The 14,953-nt window shown below is 41.3% G+C and overlaps 1 protein-coding gene across 1 annotated transcript in view; it reads right to left on the bottom strand.

Moving 5' to 3' along the window:
- The window catches only part of STX12 (syntaxin 12), a 36,658-nt gene extending 27,086 nt beyond the window's left edge, over positions 1 to 9,572 (bottom strand). The window contains exon 1 of the mRNA XM_021683608.1: positions 9,298 to 9,572. Within this exon, the coding sequence (XP_021539283.1) occupies positions 9,298 to 9,571 (274 nt within the window). The 5' untranslated portion in view covers position 9,572. The remainder of the gene's footprint in view (positions 1 to 9,297) is intronic.
- Between the last annotated feature and the right edge of the window lie 5,381 nt (positions 9,573 to 14,953).

Here is a 14,953-nt window from a genome sequence, read left to right as displayed (position 1 = left end):
TATGAAGACACATTAAGATAGATCTTATAAAAAGTTTAAGGAAACAGATCTCATCTTATTGACTGTCTTTATTGAGTACCCTCCTTAGAAACTCCAGAGATATGTCAAAGTATCAAGGTATTAATCATCTAATCAAAACTTATTAAATACTCAGGGCACCTGGCTGGCTCAGCTGGAAGAGCATGCGACTCTTTCTTTTCTTTTTTCTTTTTCAAGATTTTATTTATTTGAGAGACAGAGTGAGCAAGAGAGAGCACAAGCTGGGGGAGCGGCAGAGGGAGAGGGAGAAGCTGACTCCCCTGCTGAGCAGGGAGCCCGATGCTGGACTCGATCCCAGGACTCTGGGATCATGACCTGAGCCGAAGACAGACCCTTAACCAACTGAGCCAGCCAGGCACCCGGAGCATGGGGACTCTTTTTTTTTTTTTTAAGATTTTATTTATTTATATGACAGAGAGAAACAGCGAGAGAGAGAACACAAGCAGGGGGAGTGAGAGAGGGAGAAGCAGGCTTCCTGCTGAGCAGGGAGCTGGATGCGGGCTCGATCCCAGGACTCTGGGATCATGACCTGAGGCAAAGGCAGCCGCTGAACCAATGAGCCACCCAGGCACCCCCGGGAGCATGTGACTCTTGATCTCAGGGTTGTGAGCTCGGGCCCCACGTTGGGTGTAGATATTACTAAAAAATAAACTTAAAAAATTTTTTAATTAAATACCCTAGAGAGCAATGGGGATTTTATAGGACATGGAAAAAAATCTATTAAAAATCAGCTATTCTCGGGGCGCCTGGGTGGCTCAGTCATTAAGCGTCTGCCTTCGGCTCAGGGTCGTGATCTCAGGGTCCTGGGATCGAGCCCCGCATCAGGCTACCTGCTCAGCGGGAAGCCTGCTTCTCTCTCTCCCACTCCCCCTGCTTGTGTTCCCTCTCTCGCTGTGTCTCTCTCTCTGTCAAATAAATAAATAAAATCTTAAAAAAAAAAATCAGCTATTCTCTGTGTATTCTCAGCTGAGAACTTTTTTCATCTAGACTCTTCTGATTTCTTTTGTTTGTTGAGGTTACCTGAATTTGTTAGGGGGAGTTACAGAAGTTTGGGGAAGAGGGATCTAAGGGTCATTTCCTAGCTGAGCACCAGAATTAATCCAAGCCTCTGTCAACTCTTTCTAAACTTCTGAATATTAAGATATTTTCCTAAAAGTCTCCAGCAAGACTCAGGTATCAGATACACCAAAACTCAAATCATAAGGACAGAAGTGTCTTACTTTACGGAATCCAAAGAAGCAGAATTTTTTGTATACTGCCCTCCATAACCACCAACATCAGGGATTTATTTAAAAATAGTGACTCAATGACCCATCTATTTTATATCCAAGAATTTTATCCCTTAATAAATCTAAAGCCCAGAAAGGAATAGAATGTTCCCATACACAGTTATTTTCACTGGAGTGTACTTAACAATGAAGTAAAGTGATACTTTCTGGAAAGATTTTTATAAAATAGGTTGAATCTAAAAGGGTTTTCTGGTCAACTTAGTTAATAAGAAAACTCCTTTTCTAAGCATTCTAGTAAATAAAAGTTTTACCTTAGGTTGACTTGTTACAACACTTTGGGTGAAAATAATAGTCTATGAAATGCTACATAATCCTAGAAACCAGATGACTAAGCCAAATATAAAGACAAGTCCTTAAGTTCTGTGTAAGCAATTTTGTTATTTTTAAAACTAGACCTCAATTTCTATCATTGACCTCTTATTTTTAAAAGCATGTCCTGGCTAAAACTTTTATGAAGACTACAAAACAAATCAATTTATTGTACATTACAGCTGATATCCACACTATGAATTACTCTAAATTGAACACTCTTTATGTGCTTTTAGCTGGTATCAGCTTTAAGTAGAATCTGAATCTCCAAATCAACCTTTTTAAAAAGATTTTATTTATTTATTTATTTGGGGGGTGCAGAGGGAGAGAATCTCAAGCAGACTCTGCACTGAACATGGAGCCTGACGCAGGGCTCAATCTCATGACCCTAAGATCATGACCCTGAGACCATGACCTGAGCTGAAATCAAGAGTTGGATGCTTAACCAACTGAGCAACCCAGGCACCCCTGAATCTCCAAATGAACCTTAATCCAAATCAAAGTCTAGTCATATCAAAGTAACTACCATCATAGTATTTCTTTTTCAAAGAAAAAAAACAACATTTACACCGAAAATGATAGCGTATGTGTAATTATGACAATGAAGTCCTATCAGTGTCTTACTCTAAAAATCAGGTTTATATTGTTTTCATATAGCTACAATGAAAATGACCTGACTTGAAATATGTAGCCACTATATTACAATATTAAGGCTCTAAACTAAACTAAACCTGAGCGCTAAATATCAGACATAATCTTCCATTTACTGTGCCAGTGACAGAATATGTAATGGTTAAGAGCATACTCTGAATTAAGACTGCCTATGTGTTATTCCTGATTCTACCACTTCTGAGCTTTATGATCTTTTTTTTTTTTAGTAAGCTCTATACCCAGCGTGGGACTTGAACTCACAATGTCAAGATCAAGAGTTGCATGCTCCACTGACTGAGCCAGCCAGGCATCCAGCTTAGCTTTATGATCTTGAGCAAAAGGCTTCACTCCTCTGTGCCTCAGTTTCCTCACCTAAAAAATGGGAATAACAAGAGAACTCTCATACTGTTTTTGAGCAGATAAGATGAGATAATATGGAGCTAAATTTAGAACAGTGTCTGGCACATAAAAGAACTCAATTAAGGATAGCTATAATTATCAAACTCAAGACAAAGAACAATATACTTAGCAATGATAACATCAATTAAGTACATACTGAATGCCAACTACATATCCATTGCTGTGCCAGGCACTGGAGCGAAAGAGAACTGTACAATGCATGCTGTTTCTATCCCCAGAAAACTAAAAGTAATCTCTCTAGTTAAAATGACAAGGTCAAAAATAATTAATTAAAGAATACCGAATAAAAGTGCTAAACTGTGAATGAAAAGTGCTTGCAAATTCAAAGAAACAACAACGACAAAAGGATAACCAACATTTCTTAAACAATTACTATGTTGCAGGCACTGTTTTAAGCACTTTACATAATTACATCATTTAATTCTCACAACCCTATGAAGTAGATATTATTTTTAACCCTACTTTATAGATGAGGAAATTAAGAAACAGAGAGATAAAGCAGTATGTTTACACAGGTAGTAAGAAGCAGATTAGGATTCAAACCCGGGTAGTCTGACTCCTGAGCCTGCTCACCTAATTACTAAACCATAGTAGGGCAAGAGACTCAACCAATAATATCACCATTTACTGAATGTCTACTATGTGCCAGTCACTCTACTTTTTTTTTTTTAAAGATTTTATTTATTTATTTATTTATTTTTTTTTTTTTAAAGATTTTATTTATTTATTTTGAGAGTGAGAATGAGAGAGAGAGAGAGAGCATGAGAGGGGAAGGGTCAGAGGGAGAAGCAGACTCCCTGCCGAGCAGGGAGCCCGATGCGGGACTCGATCCAGGGACTCCGGGATCATGACCTGAGCCGAAGGCAGTCGCTTAACCAACTGAGCCACCCAGGCGCCCCAAGATTTTATTTATTTATTTGAGACAGAGAGAATGAGAGACAGAGAGCATGAGAGGGAGGAGGGTCAGAGGGAGAAGCAGACTCCCCGCCGAGCAGGGAGCCCGATGCGGGACTCGATCCCGGGACTCCAGGATCATGACCTCAGCCGAAGGCAGTCGCTTAACCAACTGAGCCACCCAGGTGCCCCAAGTCACTCTACTTTTAAACACCCCATTCTAGGGGCGCCTGGGTGGCTCAGATGGTTAAGCGTCTGCCTTCAGCTCAGGTCATGATCCCGGGGTCCTGGGTTCGAGCCCCACATTGGGCTCCTGGCTCAGCGGGGAGTCTGCTTCTCCCTCTCCCTCTGCCTCTCCCCCTGCTCGTGCTCTCTCTGTATCTCTGTGTCTCAAATGAATAAATAAAATCTTAAAAAAATAAAATAAACACCCCATTTTAATAATTCTATTCATGGGGTGCCTGGGTGGCTCAGTCAGTTAAGTGGCAAACCCTTGATTTTGGCTCAGGTCATGATCTCAGGGTCCTGAGATCAAGCCCTGCTTTGGGCTCCACGCTCAGTGGTGAGTCTACTTGGGACTCTCTCTCCCTCTGTCCTTCCCCCGCTCGCTCTCTCTCTCTCAGATACATAAATAAATCTAAAAAAAAATTCTATTCATTTTTACAGATAGGGTTACAGACAAAAAGGGGAAATAGTGCATAGAGTTAACCGTGCATAGAGGGGCAAGGACTCAGTCACAGAACTGCTGACCCTAAAGCCCATGCTCTTCCTGACTTCACTTTCTTTCAAAATCAAAGGGAGGCTTAGTTACAAGGGGCAGGATTTAAGCACAACTCAGAGGATTTGTATAATTTAGATAGCTAACAAGTTAGGGAAAGATACTAAAGAAAGGAGGAACAGAATGAGCAAAAGCTTGTAGCAAAAACAAGTGTTTAAGGATGTTAAGAAAAACAGCCCTGCCTATGGCAAAGGGTGAAGAGAAGTAGACAATATGCCTAATCTGGGTTAAGATAACAGAGAGTGAGGGGCGCCTGGCTGGCTCAGGTGGGAGAGTGTGTGACTTCTGATCTCAGGGTTGTGGGTCTGGGCCCAACACTGGTCATAGAGATTGCTTAAAATTAAAATATTACAAAAAAAGATGACAGAGAATGAAAACAAGGTAGGAAATTAAAATCTGATGCAGCAGACATGAGAGAGCCACTGCAGGCCCTTGAGAAGGTGAGTGGTATAATCCAAACAGGATTTTAGACATACTACTGATAGCATTATCGGGATGAATAAGAATGGAAAGAGAGACACTGAGAGTATGCTGCTGTAATACAGATGTTGAGATCATGAAGATTTAAGAGATGGCAATGAAATAAAAAGCAAACGGCAAATGTGAAAATAACTTTGAAAGAACCACCTATGGGATTTCATGATAATTGGTTTTAAAAATTCAACTGCCTTTCATTTTTTTAGTTAAAAAAAAAACCATAGCAATAAATAAGTAACATTAAAGAGAAATGCTGTTCTTTAATCTCTTCAGAGATAACTTGGAGGCTATTAGGTTTTTTCCTATATCTGACACAGCAATACTTGCCCAGACCCTCCACTCCATAATAGGCAGAGCCAAGTACATTTCTTCTGTACCCCACACATATTGATAACAACCCTTTCTGTACCAGGCAGTCAACCCTAGCTGTATCTATAACAACCCACGTGGTGGCCTGCCATATTTCAGCTGATATGCTCGGCAATTCCAAACCCACATCTGTGGCTGAACAGCTGAGAAAAAAGAACAGCTATTCTCTCAAATTTTCAATGGGTAGAGTTCCTGCAGGTCTATATGGACTTGGGTATATGTCTGTGAGTTCACATTCAGAGTGTATACTTAGTATAACCACCATGTCTTGGAGAGATTTGGGGAAAGTCATTAACCTAACAGGGTAGAAACAGTGTTACCCTGCCAATTTCAAATTCCCAATTCCTCACCAAAGAACCCTAAGGGAAGAATTCCAACTGATACTACCTAGGGTCATAAGATGTGGTAGGTACCACATAGTACAGGAAGAATGAGGGAGGAAGACTTCAAAGACGGTAGAAAAACTTCACTCATTCAAATATACTATTTAGTAAGCATCAAGACCCTAAATGATAATGATCCCTGGCTACCTCCCTGACTTCTTTTCTTACTATGCTCCCCTTCTTTAACTGCAGTCTAGCCACACTAGCTTTCTTGCTATTCTTTGAACACCCTAGGGGGGCACCTGGCTGGCTCACTTGGGGGAGCATGCAGCTCTTGATCTCAGGGTTGTGAGTTCGAGCCCCATATTGGGTATACAGATTACTTAAAAATAAAATCTTTAGGGGCGCCTGGGTGGCTCAGTTGTTGATTAAGCGTCTGACTCTTGACCTGCTCAGATCTTAATCTCAGGGTCGTGAGTTCAAGCCCTGCACTGCGCTCCACACTGGGCATTGAGTCTACTTAAAAAGAAAAAAAAAAAAGAACACACTAAGGTCTTTGCTCTTGCTATTCCCTCTGCCTACAATGCCTTCCCCCAGCTATTCACATGGCTCTCTCCCTCACTTCACTCAGGTCTCTACTCAAATGTCACCTCCTCACAGAACCCTTCCTTAACCATCTGATCTAAAATATAATAGCACACCCACCCTCTCTCTCTCCTCACCTCCATCCCCTTACCCTGCCATTTTCTTCACAGCACTTGTTACTACCAGATATGTATATATGTGTATACATACACACACTCTCATGGCAGCAATTTTGTCTGTCTTATTCATCACTCAAATCCCAGTGCACAGAGGGCGCTCAAAGAATATTTGTTAACAGTAAATGTACGAATCTATCATATATTTGGGACTGAGATAAGTACTAGAAATATAAAGATGAATAAGTCATGTCCCATGCTTCTTCAAAGGAACTAACTATCTAGCAGCGGAGGTTAGCCACACCACAAGAGAAAGTTCTACAGCTTCAGGTATTTCCCAGTTTCCTATGGAAAGTAAAAAAAGAACAAGTCACTTCTAACTTGAACTGCCAGCTGCTACAATATTGTAATATTAATTAAAAATTATAAAAAAGGCTAATTACTGGTCATAAGAGACAGACCTGGTTTCAAATTCTGGCATTGCCATTTGTTTGCTTGGTAACTTTTTTTAAAGATTTTATTTATTGATTTGAGAGAGAGAGAGAGAGAGCGCTAGAGCACAAGTAGGGGGAACAGCAGAGGGAGAGAGAAAGGGAGAAGCAGACTTGTGAGCTGAACACAGAGTCCAACTCAGGACTCGATCCCAGGACCCTGGGATCATGACCTGAGCTGAAGGCAGACGCTTAACAGACTGAGCCACCCAGGCACCAGTTTGCTCAGTAATTATGTAAACTTTCTCAGTCTGTTTCCTAACCCATAAAAAGAAATAATATTGGTAATTACTTAACGGAGTTGTTAAAAAATTAAGTAAGATAATGCATATAAAGCACTTTTTGCATTGCCTGGCACACAGTATGTACTCAAATGTTAGCTATTAGTGTTATTAATGGTTGATTCCAACGATCCTTTGAGCCCAATACCCAACCAACAGGTAAATCCTATTCAATTGTGTCACCAAAGAAGCCTATCCTTTCCTTCCTTTTCATTTTCACAGTTCCTAACTGGTGTCTCTAAATCCAGTCTCTCCCTTCCAATGTAATCTATACATTTCTAAAGAACTAAATCCAAGGGCTTTCTGGGTGGCTCAGTCAGTTAAGCAGCTGCCTCCAGCTCAGGTCATGATCTCAGGGTCCTGGGATATAGCACCACATCAGGCTCCCTGCTAAGCGGGGACCCTGCTTCTCCTTTTGCCCCTTCCCCGACCCCTGCTCATTCTTTCTCTCTCTCAAATAAATCTTAAAAAAAAAAAAAAAAAAAAAAGAACTAAATCCAGCCCCCTTAGTTTACCACTTAAAGCCCTTCATGTTTGGGCCCCAACTTACCTTTCCAACCCAATTTTCCACTACTTTCTAGAGTCCACCCGTCTAGCCAAATTAAATCATTCTACTTTTCTATATATACTCCATGCTTTCCCACTACCACGCCTTGTTCATTTTATTCCCTCCTCTTCCCTTCTTTACTGGTAAAAGTTCAAATCCTTTCCACCACTTTCCAGACCTAGCTCAAATGCCACAATGCCTTCCTAGATCATTCCCAAGTGAAAATGGTATCTTTCTCCCCTGAATACCTACTCGATGTTGCTATATCTCTTCTGTAGTGCTGAACCCTTTCAACTTTATATTTCAGTTGATATGTACGCCACGGGCTCCCTGTTGAAAGAATCCATGCCATGCCAGTTCCTATACTCAGTATATGAGTATGCCTAATAAACAAATATATGTAGAATGAATATTTCACAAAGAGACACTAAGGTTAGATTTAGCCTCAATGATAAACTTTCAGCCTTGAACCAGAATCTCCTGACCTAACTGGTACTACAGTTCCCTCACAAAAGGAGAAATTGGAACACAAAGTACTATACTTTCAAACCAGTGGTCACATTAACTTTTTAAAATTTTTATACATAACAGGCCACATAGTCTTCCTTCCACTTCCAATTCACCTAGTCTCACACTCTTCATCAGAAATTTTCCCCCTCTTTATATAGAACATAATTATAATTCAAGACCAACTGAGTTCTACCTATTAACAGAGTATAGCCAAGCTCACAAAAACACAATAAACAAGGATGCTGATCATCATTCTTTCCAAGTAAAGTTGTGCCACTGACCTGTTTATAAGGCTCTGTGATGATTTTCAGGCACAAGAAACTGCCTGTATTTGACTCAATCAGCTCTGTCAGTCTTACTCAGACCCTAATGATGGGCGGGGGGGGCTAGTTCTAAGACAAGCAACAACATTCTGAAATCCACCACCAACTCTACCATATCTTACTTGCTATGTGATTGTGGCCAAGTCCCTGAGCTTCTCTGTGTGTGAGATTTGTTCAAAAAAGCTGCTAAATAGGGAAGGAATGCAGAAGCTTCATCAGCTTGAAACCCAAAAATATGTGCAAATCTTTTGCTACAAAAGACAAAACCACGTAAATGGGAATGTTTTCGGTGAACTCTCTTTATTAAAACAGAAGTCATCTCACCCCTCAAATATATGTCATTGTATCTGATCTCCAAATTCATTACAGGAAGAGCTGGGTATTAAGTCACCCAAATACATTCAGTCTCCACTTCCCTTAATTGAAAGCTGCTGATTTCCAAGGAGCAAAAAGCTGAGCAGAATGTAACTTAAAAGTCTAGATCGGTAAACAACTCCCGATCCAAACTGGCCAAAGAGGAAAGAGAGGTGGGTGGGGGTAAGGCAGATGACGGGAAAAACTCGGCTGACCACTGCGCCAAGTGAACTCACTCACTGCTCCCGAGATGACACACACACCCCTCCACCCTAGGGCTGTCAGGACTGCTGCTTTGGCCCCCAAAGCATGAGGGCAGTACACCTGAGAAGAAACTCAAGCTTCAGCTGGGGCTCGGGACCCTCGGGGAGCCTGGGCCTGACAGACTCGAGGATGGCAGCCGCCGCCCCCACAGTGGAGAGCCCGAGACGGCCTCAGGTGTGGCTTTGGCCGTAGCCTCGGCCGGGCTCCGCATCCCGGCAACCTCACCCAGGCCTGTCCCCGGGATGGCCCCTGCCCCCCAGCCCTGTCCCCAGCTCACTGGCTTGGCTGATCCGCTGGATGTTGCCACTGCACGTCTGTATGATGCTGTTGAAGTCCCGGAGTTGGGGCCCAGAGGACCCCGGGTTCCGATACATGTCTAAGGGACCGTAGGACATGACGAGGAACTGAGACCAACTCGCCCTGCACCGCGCTCCTACCGGAAGCAGCCGCCAGACTGCACCCGCAGCCTGACGGGGAAACCGAGAAGAGAAAGGGCTGGAGAAGGGGCTAGGGCTGCGTGCGCACTGGCCCCGCCCCCACGCCGCGCGCATGCGTCCGTCCCGCCCCGCCCCACAGTGCGCAAGCGCCGCTGGAACTGGTGCCGGGGACAGTAGCTTAGAGACCGGACGCCTCCGCCTTGGGGAAACGGGGCGGGGCGCTGACGTCACACGGTTGGGGCTCGGATTGGAGGAGCTGGTGTGGTAGTGTTGTTTCTCGCCGGAGCGCGGTGACAGGAGGCACGAATTTTCTATTAGCATAAAATTGTACCAGATGATCTCAGCCCTAACATCCTATTCTGTTCTATTCTGAGAATTCAGGCCCAAATATGGGAGAATTCGACAACCCTGAAAGTCAGATCGGTAACCATCTCCTGAAATTCCTCACTCTACTTCCATCCTGAAGGGCTTTGGTAATAATTGCGGAGCGCTTTTATGGTTTACAGACCGCTTTCATTTCTCCTCCACCCCTCTTCTAAACAATAAAGCGATGATAATAATAATATTTATTGAGCACATACTATGTATGAATCTTCACTGCAATTCATTTGTTCATAAGCTCTATCGTAGCAAGGGACAATGTTCCAACTATATTTTTACGTTCAGAATAGATAATGGACAATCGGTTTTTTAAATGTTGAAGCAAAGTAACTCGACAAAGCAAGAGTTATTTTCCCTTTAACAAAACTGAGAAAATTAAGACCACGGTGGTTAATTTGCTTTTCTGAGATTTGACTGCAAAACCCAAACATTAAGCTAACTCCATCCTCATCTCCCTACTTCCCTAAAACTCATTCTCATGTTACCAAACTCATTCTCCATCTAAATCCTTCCCAAATAGCCTCTTCATTTACTATATATCCCAAACCAGGATTTTTTTGGGAGAACTAGACTCTCAAATTTTAAAAGTCATTCCCTTGAGGGTGGGGGGGGAAATCATTCCCTAGAGGGTGGGGGGAAAACCATTCCTCAAGTAATTTGGAGTGTGTGACCTCAATGTTCCCATAGAAGACTGCATTTGGTGAGCTTATCGTAAATGGACAGACGTGGGTAGGATTTGGGTTTGGGAAGAGATCTAGATAAGAAGTGAAGGGGAAACTAGCAGTGTTTGTTTCCTGTGTTCTCCACCCAGCCCCACCCCCGCCTACTCTGCGATCTCTGGGGAATGGCAAGAGAGGAAGCTATTTGCCTGTTTGGGAGGAGACCCCAAATGAGTGAATGAGCCTTAGAGATTTTGTAAGCAAAGCTATTTCTATTTTCGTTGCGGCATTTTTTTTTAAAGAGCATTTCTTTCTCTCTAGAAAGGGATAGATGACATTTGAGGGCTCTCATTCTGGTTCTTAAAATGCTACCATTTCTTAGAATCCATAGTTTTATGTCAAATCTTATAGCTAATCATGTAAATTGTACTTTACCTATAAAATAGTCTTTTTTTCATTTACACTTGACTCTATTTAGGGTGAAGTTCAGTAAAGGTATTTTTCTCCTAGGAATTGAAGACATAGGGTTTTGTTATTGTTGTTTTCTTTCTCCATCTAAAATAAAAAGTGGTTTTCCATCTGTGCCTTGTGCTATTTTGTGCTCTCTGTCATAGCTATACATTTGTGTCTTGCAAATACTAGATGTCAAATGAACATTTATTATATTTATACATGAATGATAAAAAATAACTACCATTTCTTAAATGCCTATCCAGTGTGTGAACACCTTTTACAAACGTTATGGGTACCCCCCAAGATAAAGCCTATCTGATAAAAACCACCTGTGGTCTGACAAAATTAGTGCTGCAAAGGGAGACTGCACACCAGAGGTATCATGGGGCATCTCACCAAGCACAGGAGAAGATAGAGTTATCCTAGGATTTGGGGAAAAGATGGAATGTAGGTAAAATTTTAAAAGAAGCAGTGTTTTGATAGCCTCAAAGCACACCAGGCTACATGTAAGGGGATTATCATCAGGCCTGAGCTAACAAGAGGACTCAGGATCTTGTTTCCTTGGAAACTACAACGTGAAGATAAATGTGGAATGTTGTATCTGGAAACCCCTTATCTGAAGCTTTGCACCTGGGTGGGAAATTGAGGCTGCTCCTCTGAGTCAAAGTAATTCAAATCCTCCAGGCAGGAGTGGAATATTACATTCTTATTGATATTTCGAATAGCAAATATTCTGAAAATCTGTGGTTTTTCTCAGCATTGTGTCCTTTTGTTAATTGACAAAAACAGTTTTCATGGTTTGCACCCATCAATGTGAGATTAGCTCCTTGGTAACAGATAAGGAATCTGGTGTTCTCTAGAGGTCCTGGGTACTTGCCCAGCACTATACAGCTATTAAGTTGCAGAGCCGTGATTCATACATATTCCATGACCCAGCAATTCTACCCCTAACTAAATACTCAACTGATATGAATACTTATATGTTCCAAAAACCAAGTATAGGAATGTTCATAATAGCATTTTTTAGGACTAAGCAGCATTTTCTGTATTATTTTTATTGAGTTATAATTGACTTACAATACAATGTCATGTATGGGTGCTAAGTGTTCAATTAAATGAATTTTGACACTTGTATACATCCATGGAACTACCACCCATATCAAGATATAGACCTTTTCATAATCACCCAGGGAAGTATCCTTGTGCTGTGCTCCTTTCTATCACATATTTTATAGGGGAAAAAAAAAGGAATGTAGCAAATTGGTCAAGGTTGTACAAAAACACCAATGAACTGCAGGTTTGTACACGTTGCTCTATCAAGCTGTGCTCCTTTCTAATCAATTTCACTCATCCCCAGAAATCATTTTCTAATTTTTATCACTACAGATTTGTTTTGCCTATTCTTGGACTTCATAGAGATGGAATCATATTTTACGTATTGTTTAGTGCTCGGCTTATTTCAATTAACATAATATTTTTGAGATTTATCCATTATGTGGCATGTATCAGTGGTTTGGTCTTTTTTATTGCTGAGTAGTATTTTATCATATGAAAATACTACAATTTGATTATCTATTCTCTTATTGATGGACATTTGAATTGTTTCCAGTTTGAGGCTATTACGATGAAGGTGAGAGCAGCATTTATTTTTACTAATTCCAAACTGGAAACAACCTGAATGTCCATCAACAATAGGATGGATAAATTGTAGTAGTATTATAGAACACAAAAATAAATGTCCTACTGCTATGTAAGCAATGCGGGTGAACTCATCCAAACATAATGCATTGTGGGTGCCTGCCTCACTCAGTCAGTGGAGCATGCAACCCTTGACCCTTGATCTTAAGGTCGTGAATTCAAGTCCCATGTTGGGCATGGAGCCTACTTAAAAAAAATAAATAACAAACATAATGCCTACCAAAAGAAGCCAGAAAAAATTGAGTACATTCTGTATTAATCCATTTCTATTAGATTCATAACCAGCAAAATTATTATTTAAAGTAAGGATAGTATGTAGTTAATTTGAGAGAGGGAGTAACTGGGAATGGGCACATGAGGTGAGCTTCTAGGGTGCTGGTGGCAGTCCTCTTGATTCGGGTGGTGATTACATAGGTGTGTTTACTTTGTGAAAATTCATCAAGTCATATACATGTGATGTGTCCTCTTCTGAAGTATGCTATATGTCAGTAAATAAGTTTCATATTTAAAAAAATAAAGTATCATTATCACCAATATGGCAAGTTTTTCTTGGGAATGGTAGGGAAGGGTCAATGGAGATATTCACTTAGGTTGCAATGAAGACTGCATTCAAATGAGCACTCATCATGCATTGCTCATGGGAATGCAAAATCATATAGTCACTTTGGAAAATAGTTTAGTAGTTTCTTAGAGAATTGAACAAGTTTGCCATACAATCCAGCAATCCCACCCCTAGGTATTTTACCCAAGAGAAATGAAAACACATGTTTCTATAAAGATCTGTACATAAATGTGTAACGCAGCTTTATTCATAGTAACCAAAAGCTGGAAATAACTCAAATGTCCATCAGTTACCGAATAAACAAATTGCAGTATATTCATATGATGGAAAACTATTCAGCTATAAAATAAAGGAACAGACTACTGAAACATGGAGTTACTGAGACATGCAAATACATGGACAAATCTCAAAAGTATGTGCTAAATGAAAGAAGTCAGACACGAAAGCCTTCATATTGTATGATTCCATTTATGAGACATTCTGGAAAAGGCAAAGCTACTGGGCTAGAAATCAAATTAATGGTTGCCAGGGGCTGGAGTAAGGGGGGAGGGGATTAACTACCAAGGGGCATAAGGGAAGTTTTGAAGTTGATAGGAATGTTTTATATCTTGATTGTGGTGATTACACAACAGTATACATCCATCAAAACTCTTTGATCTATATACGAAGATGGGTAAATTTTACTGTATGCAAACAATATCTTATTAAAGAAAATGCCACTCTAAGAACCAGTGTGATGAAGTGGCATGCACGAGGTGGGTGGTTTGGAGTCAAAAAAAGGATATACCAGTTGTGGGTTTCATGAATGTTCTGAGGGCCTAAACGTGATCTTGGGATAAGGTAACAATGGAAGCCAAAAACAAGTGAACATCCACGGTTATTTTTTTTTTTTTTAAGATTTTATTTATATATTTGACAGAGAGAGACACAGCGAGAGAGGGAACACAAGCAGGGGGAGTGGGAAGAGGGAGAAGCGGGCTTCCCGCCAAGCAGGGAGCCCGATGTGGGGCTCGATGCGGGGCTCGATCCCAGGACCCTGGGATTGTGACCTGAGCCGAAGGCAGACACTTAACGACTGAGCTACCCAGGCGCCCCTTTCCACGGTTATTTTAATTTATGATTCTATTACTTTCCCTCTCAGGAAATAGAAAATGTAGATTCTGTAGAAGTCACGCATAAAAATTGCTTACAAAAAGGGCGCCTGGGTGGCTCAGTTGGTTAAGCGACTGCCTTCGGCTCAGGTCATGATCCTGGAGTCCCAGGATCGAGTCCCGCATCGGGCTCGCTGCTCAGCAGGGAGTCTGCTTCTCCCTCTGACTCTCCCCCTCTCATGCTCTCTCTATCTCATTCTCTCTCAAATGAATAAATAAAATCTTAAAAAAAAAAATTGCTTACAAAAACTAGCGCGTACTACGTGCCAAGCACTGTTCTAACAACTTCTACAGATATGACTTAATCTGCACAACAACCGTAAACTAAGGAGAGACAGAACTCAAACCCAGGCAGTCTGACTTCAGAGTTAACCGCGGCATGACACCAGTATCACTTTTCATGCAGAGTTGGTAATCTGTTGCAGTGACAACCTGGCAAACACTGGTAGGGAAAGTAGTCACTGATACCAGGAAGAGCTGAGGAATATGAACTACTTTCCCCAAACTGACAGCTTTCATTTCTGGTTTTCAAATCTAGAGGTTCACATCATTTTTACTCAATCCTATAGGCCAAAGGGCAATGTGGTAGCCA

This window comes from Neomonachus schauinslandi, chromosome 4, assembly GCF_002201575.2.
Source record: "Neomonachus schauinslandi chromosome 4, ASM220157v2, whole genome shotgun sequence".
In the NCBI taxonomy this organism is placed as follows: domain Eukaryota; kingdom Metazoa; phylum Chordata; class Mammalia; order Carnivora; family Phocidae; genus Neomonachus; species Neomonachus schauinslandi.
The sequence above is the reverse complement of the archived record's forward strand: the minus strand, read 5'-3'. Positions and strand labels throughout refer to the sequence as shown.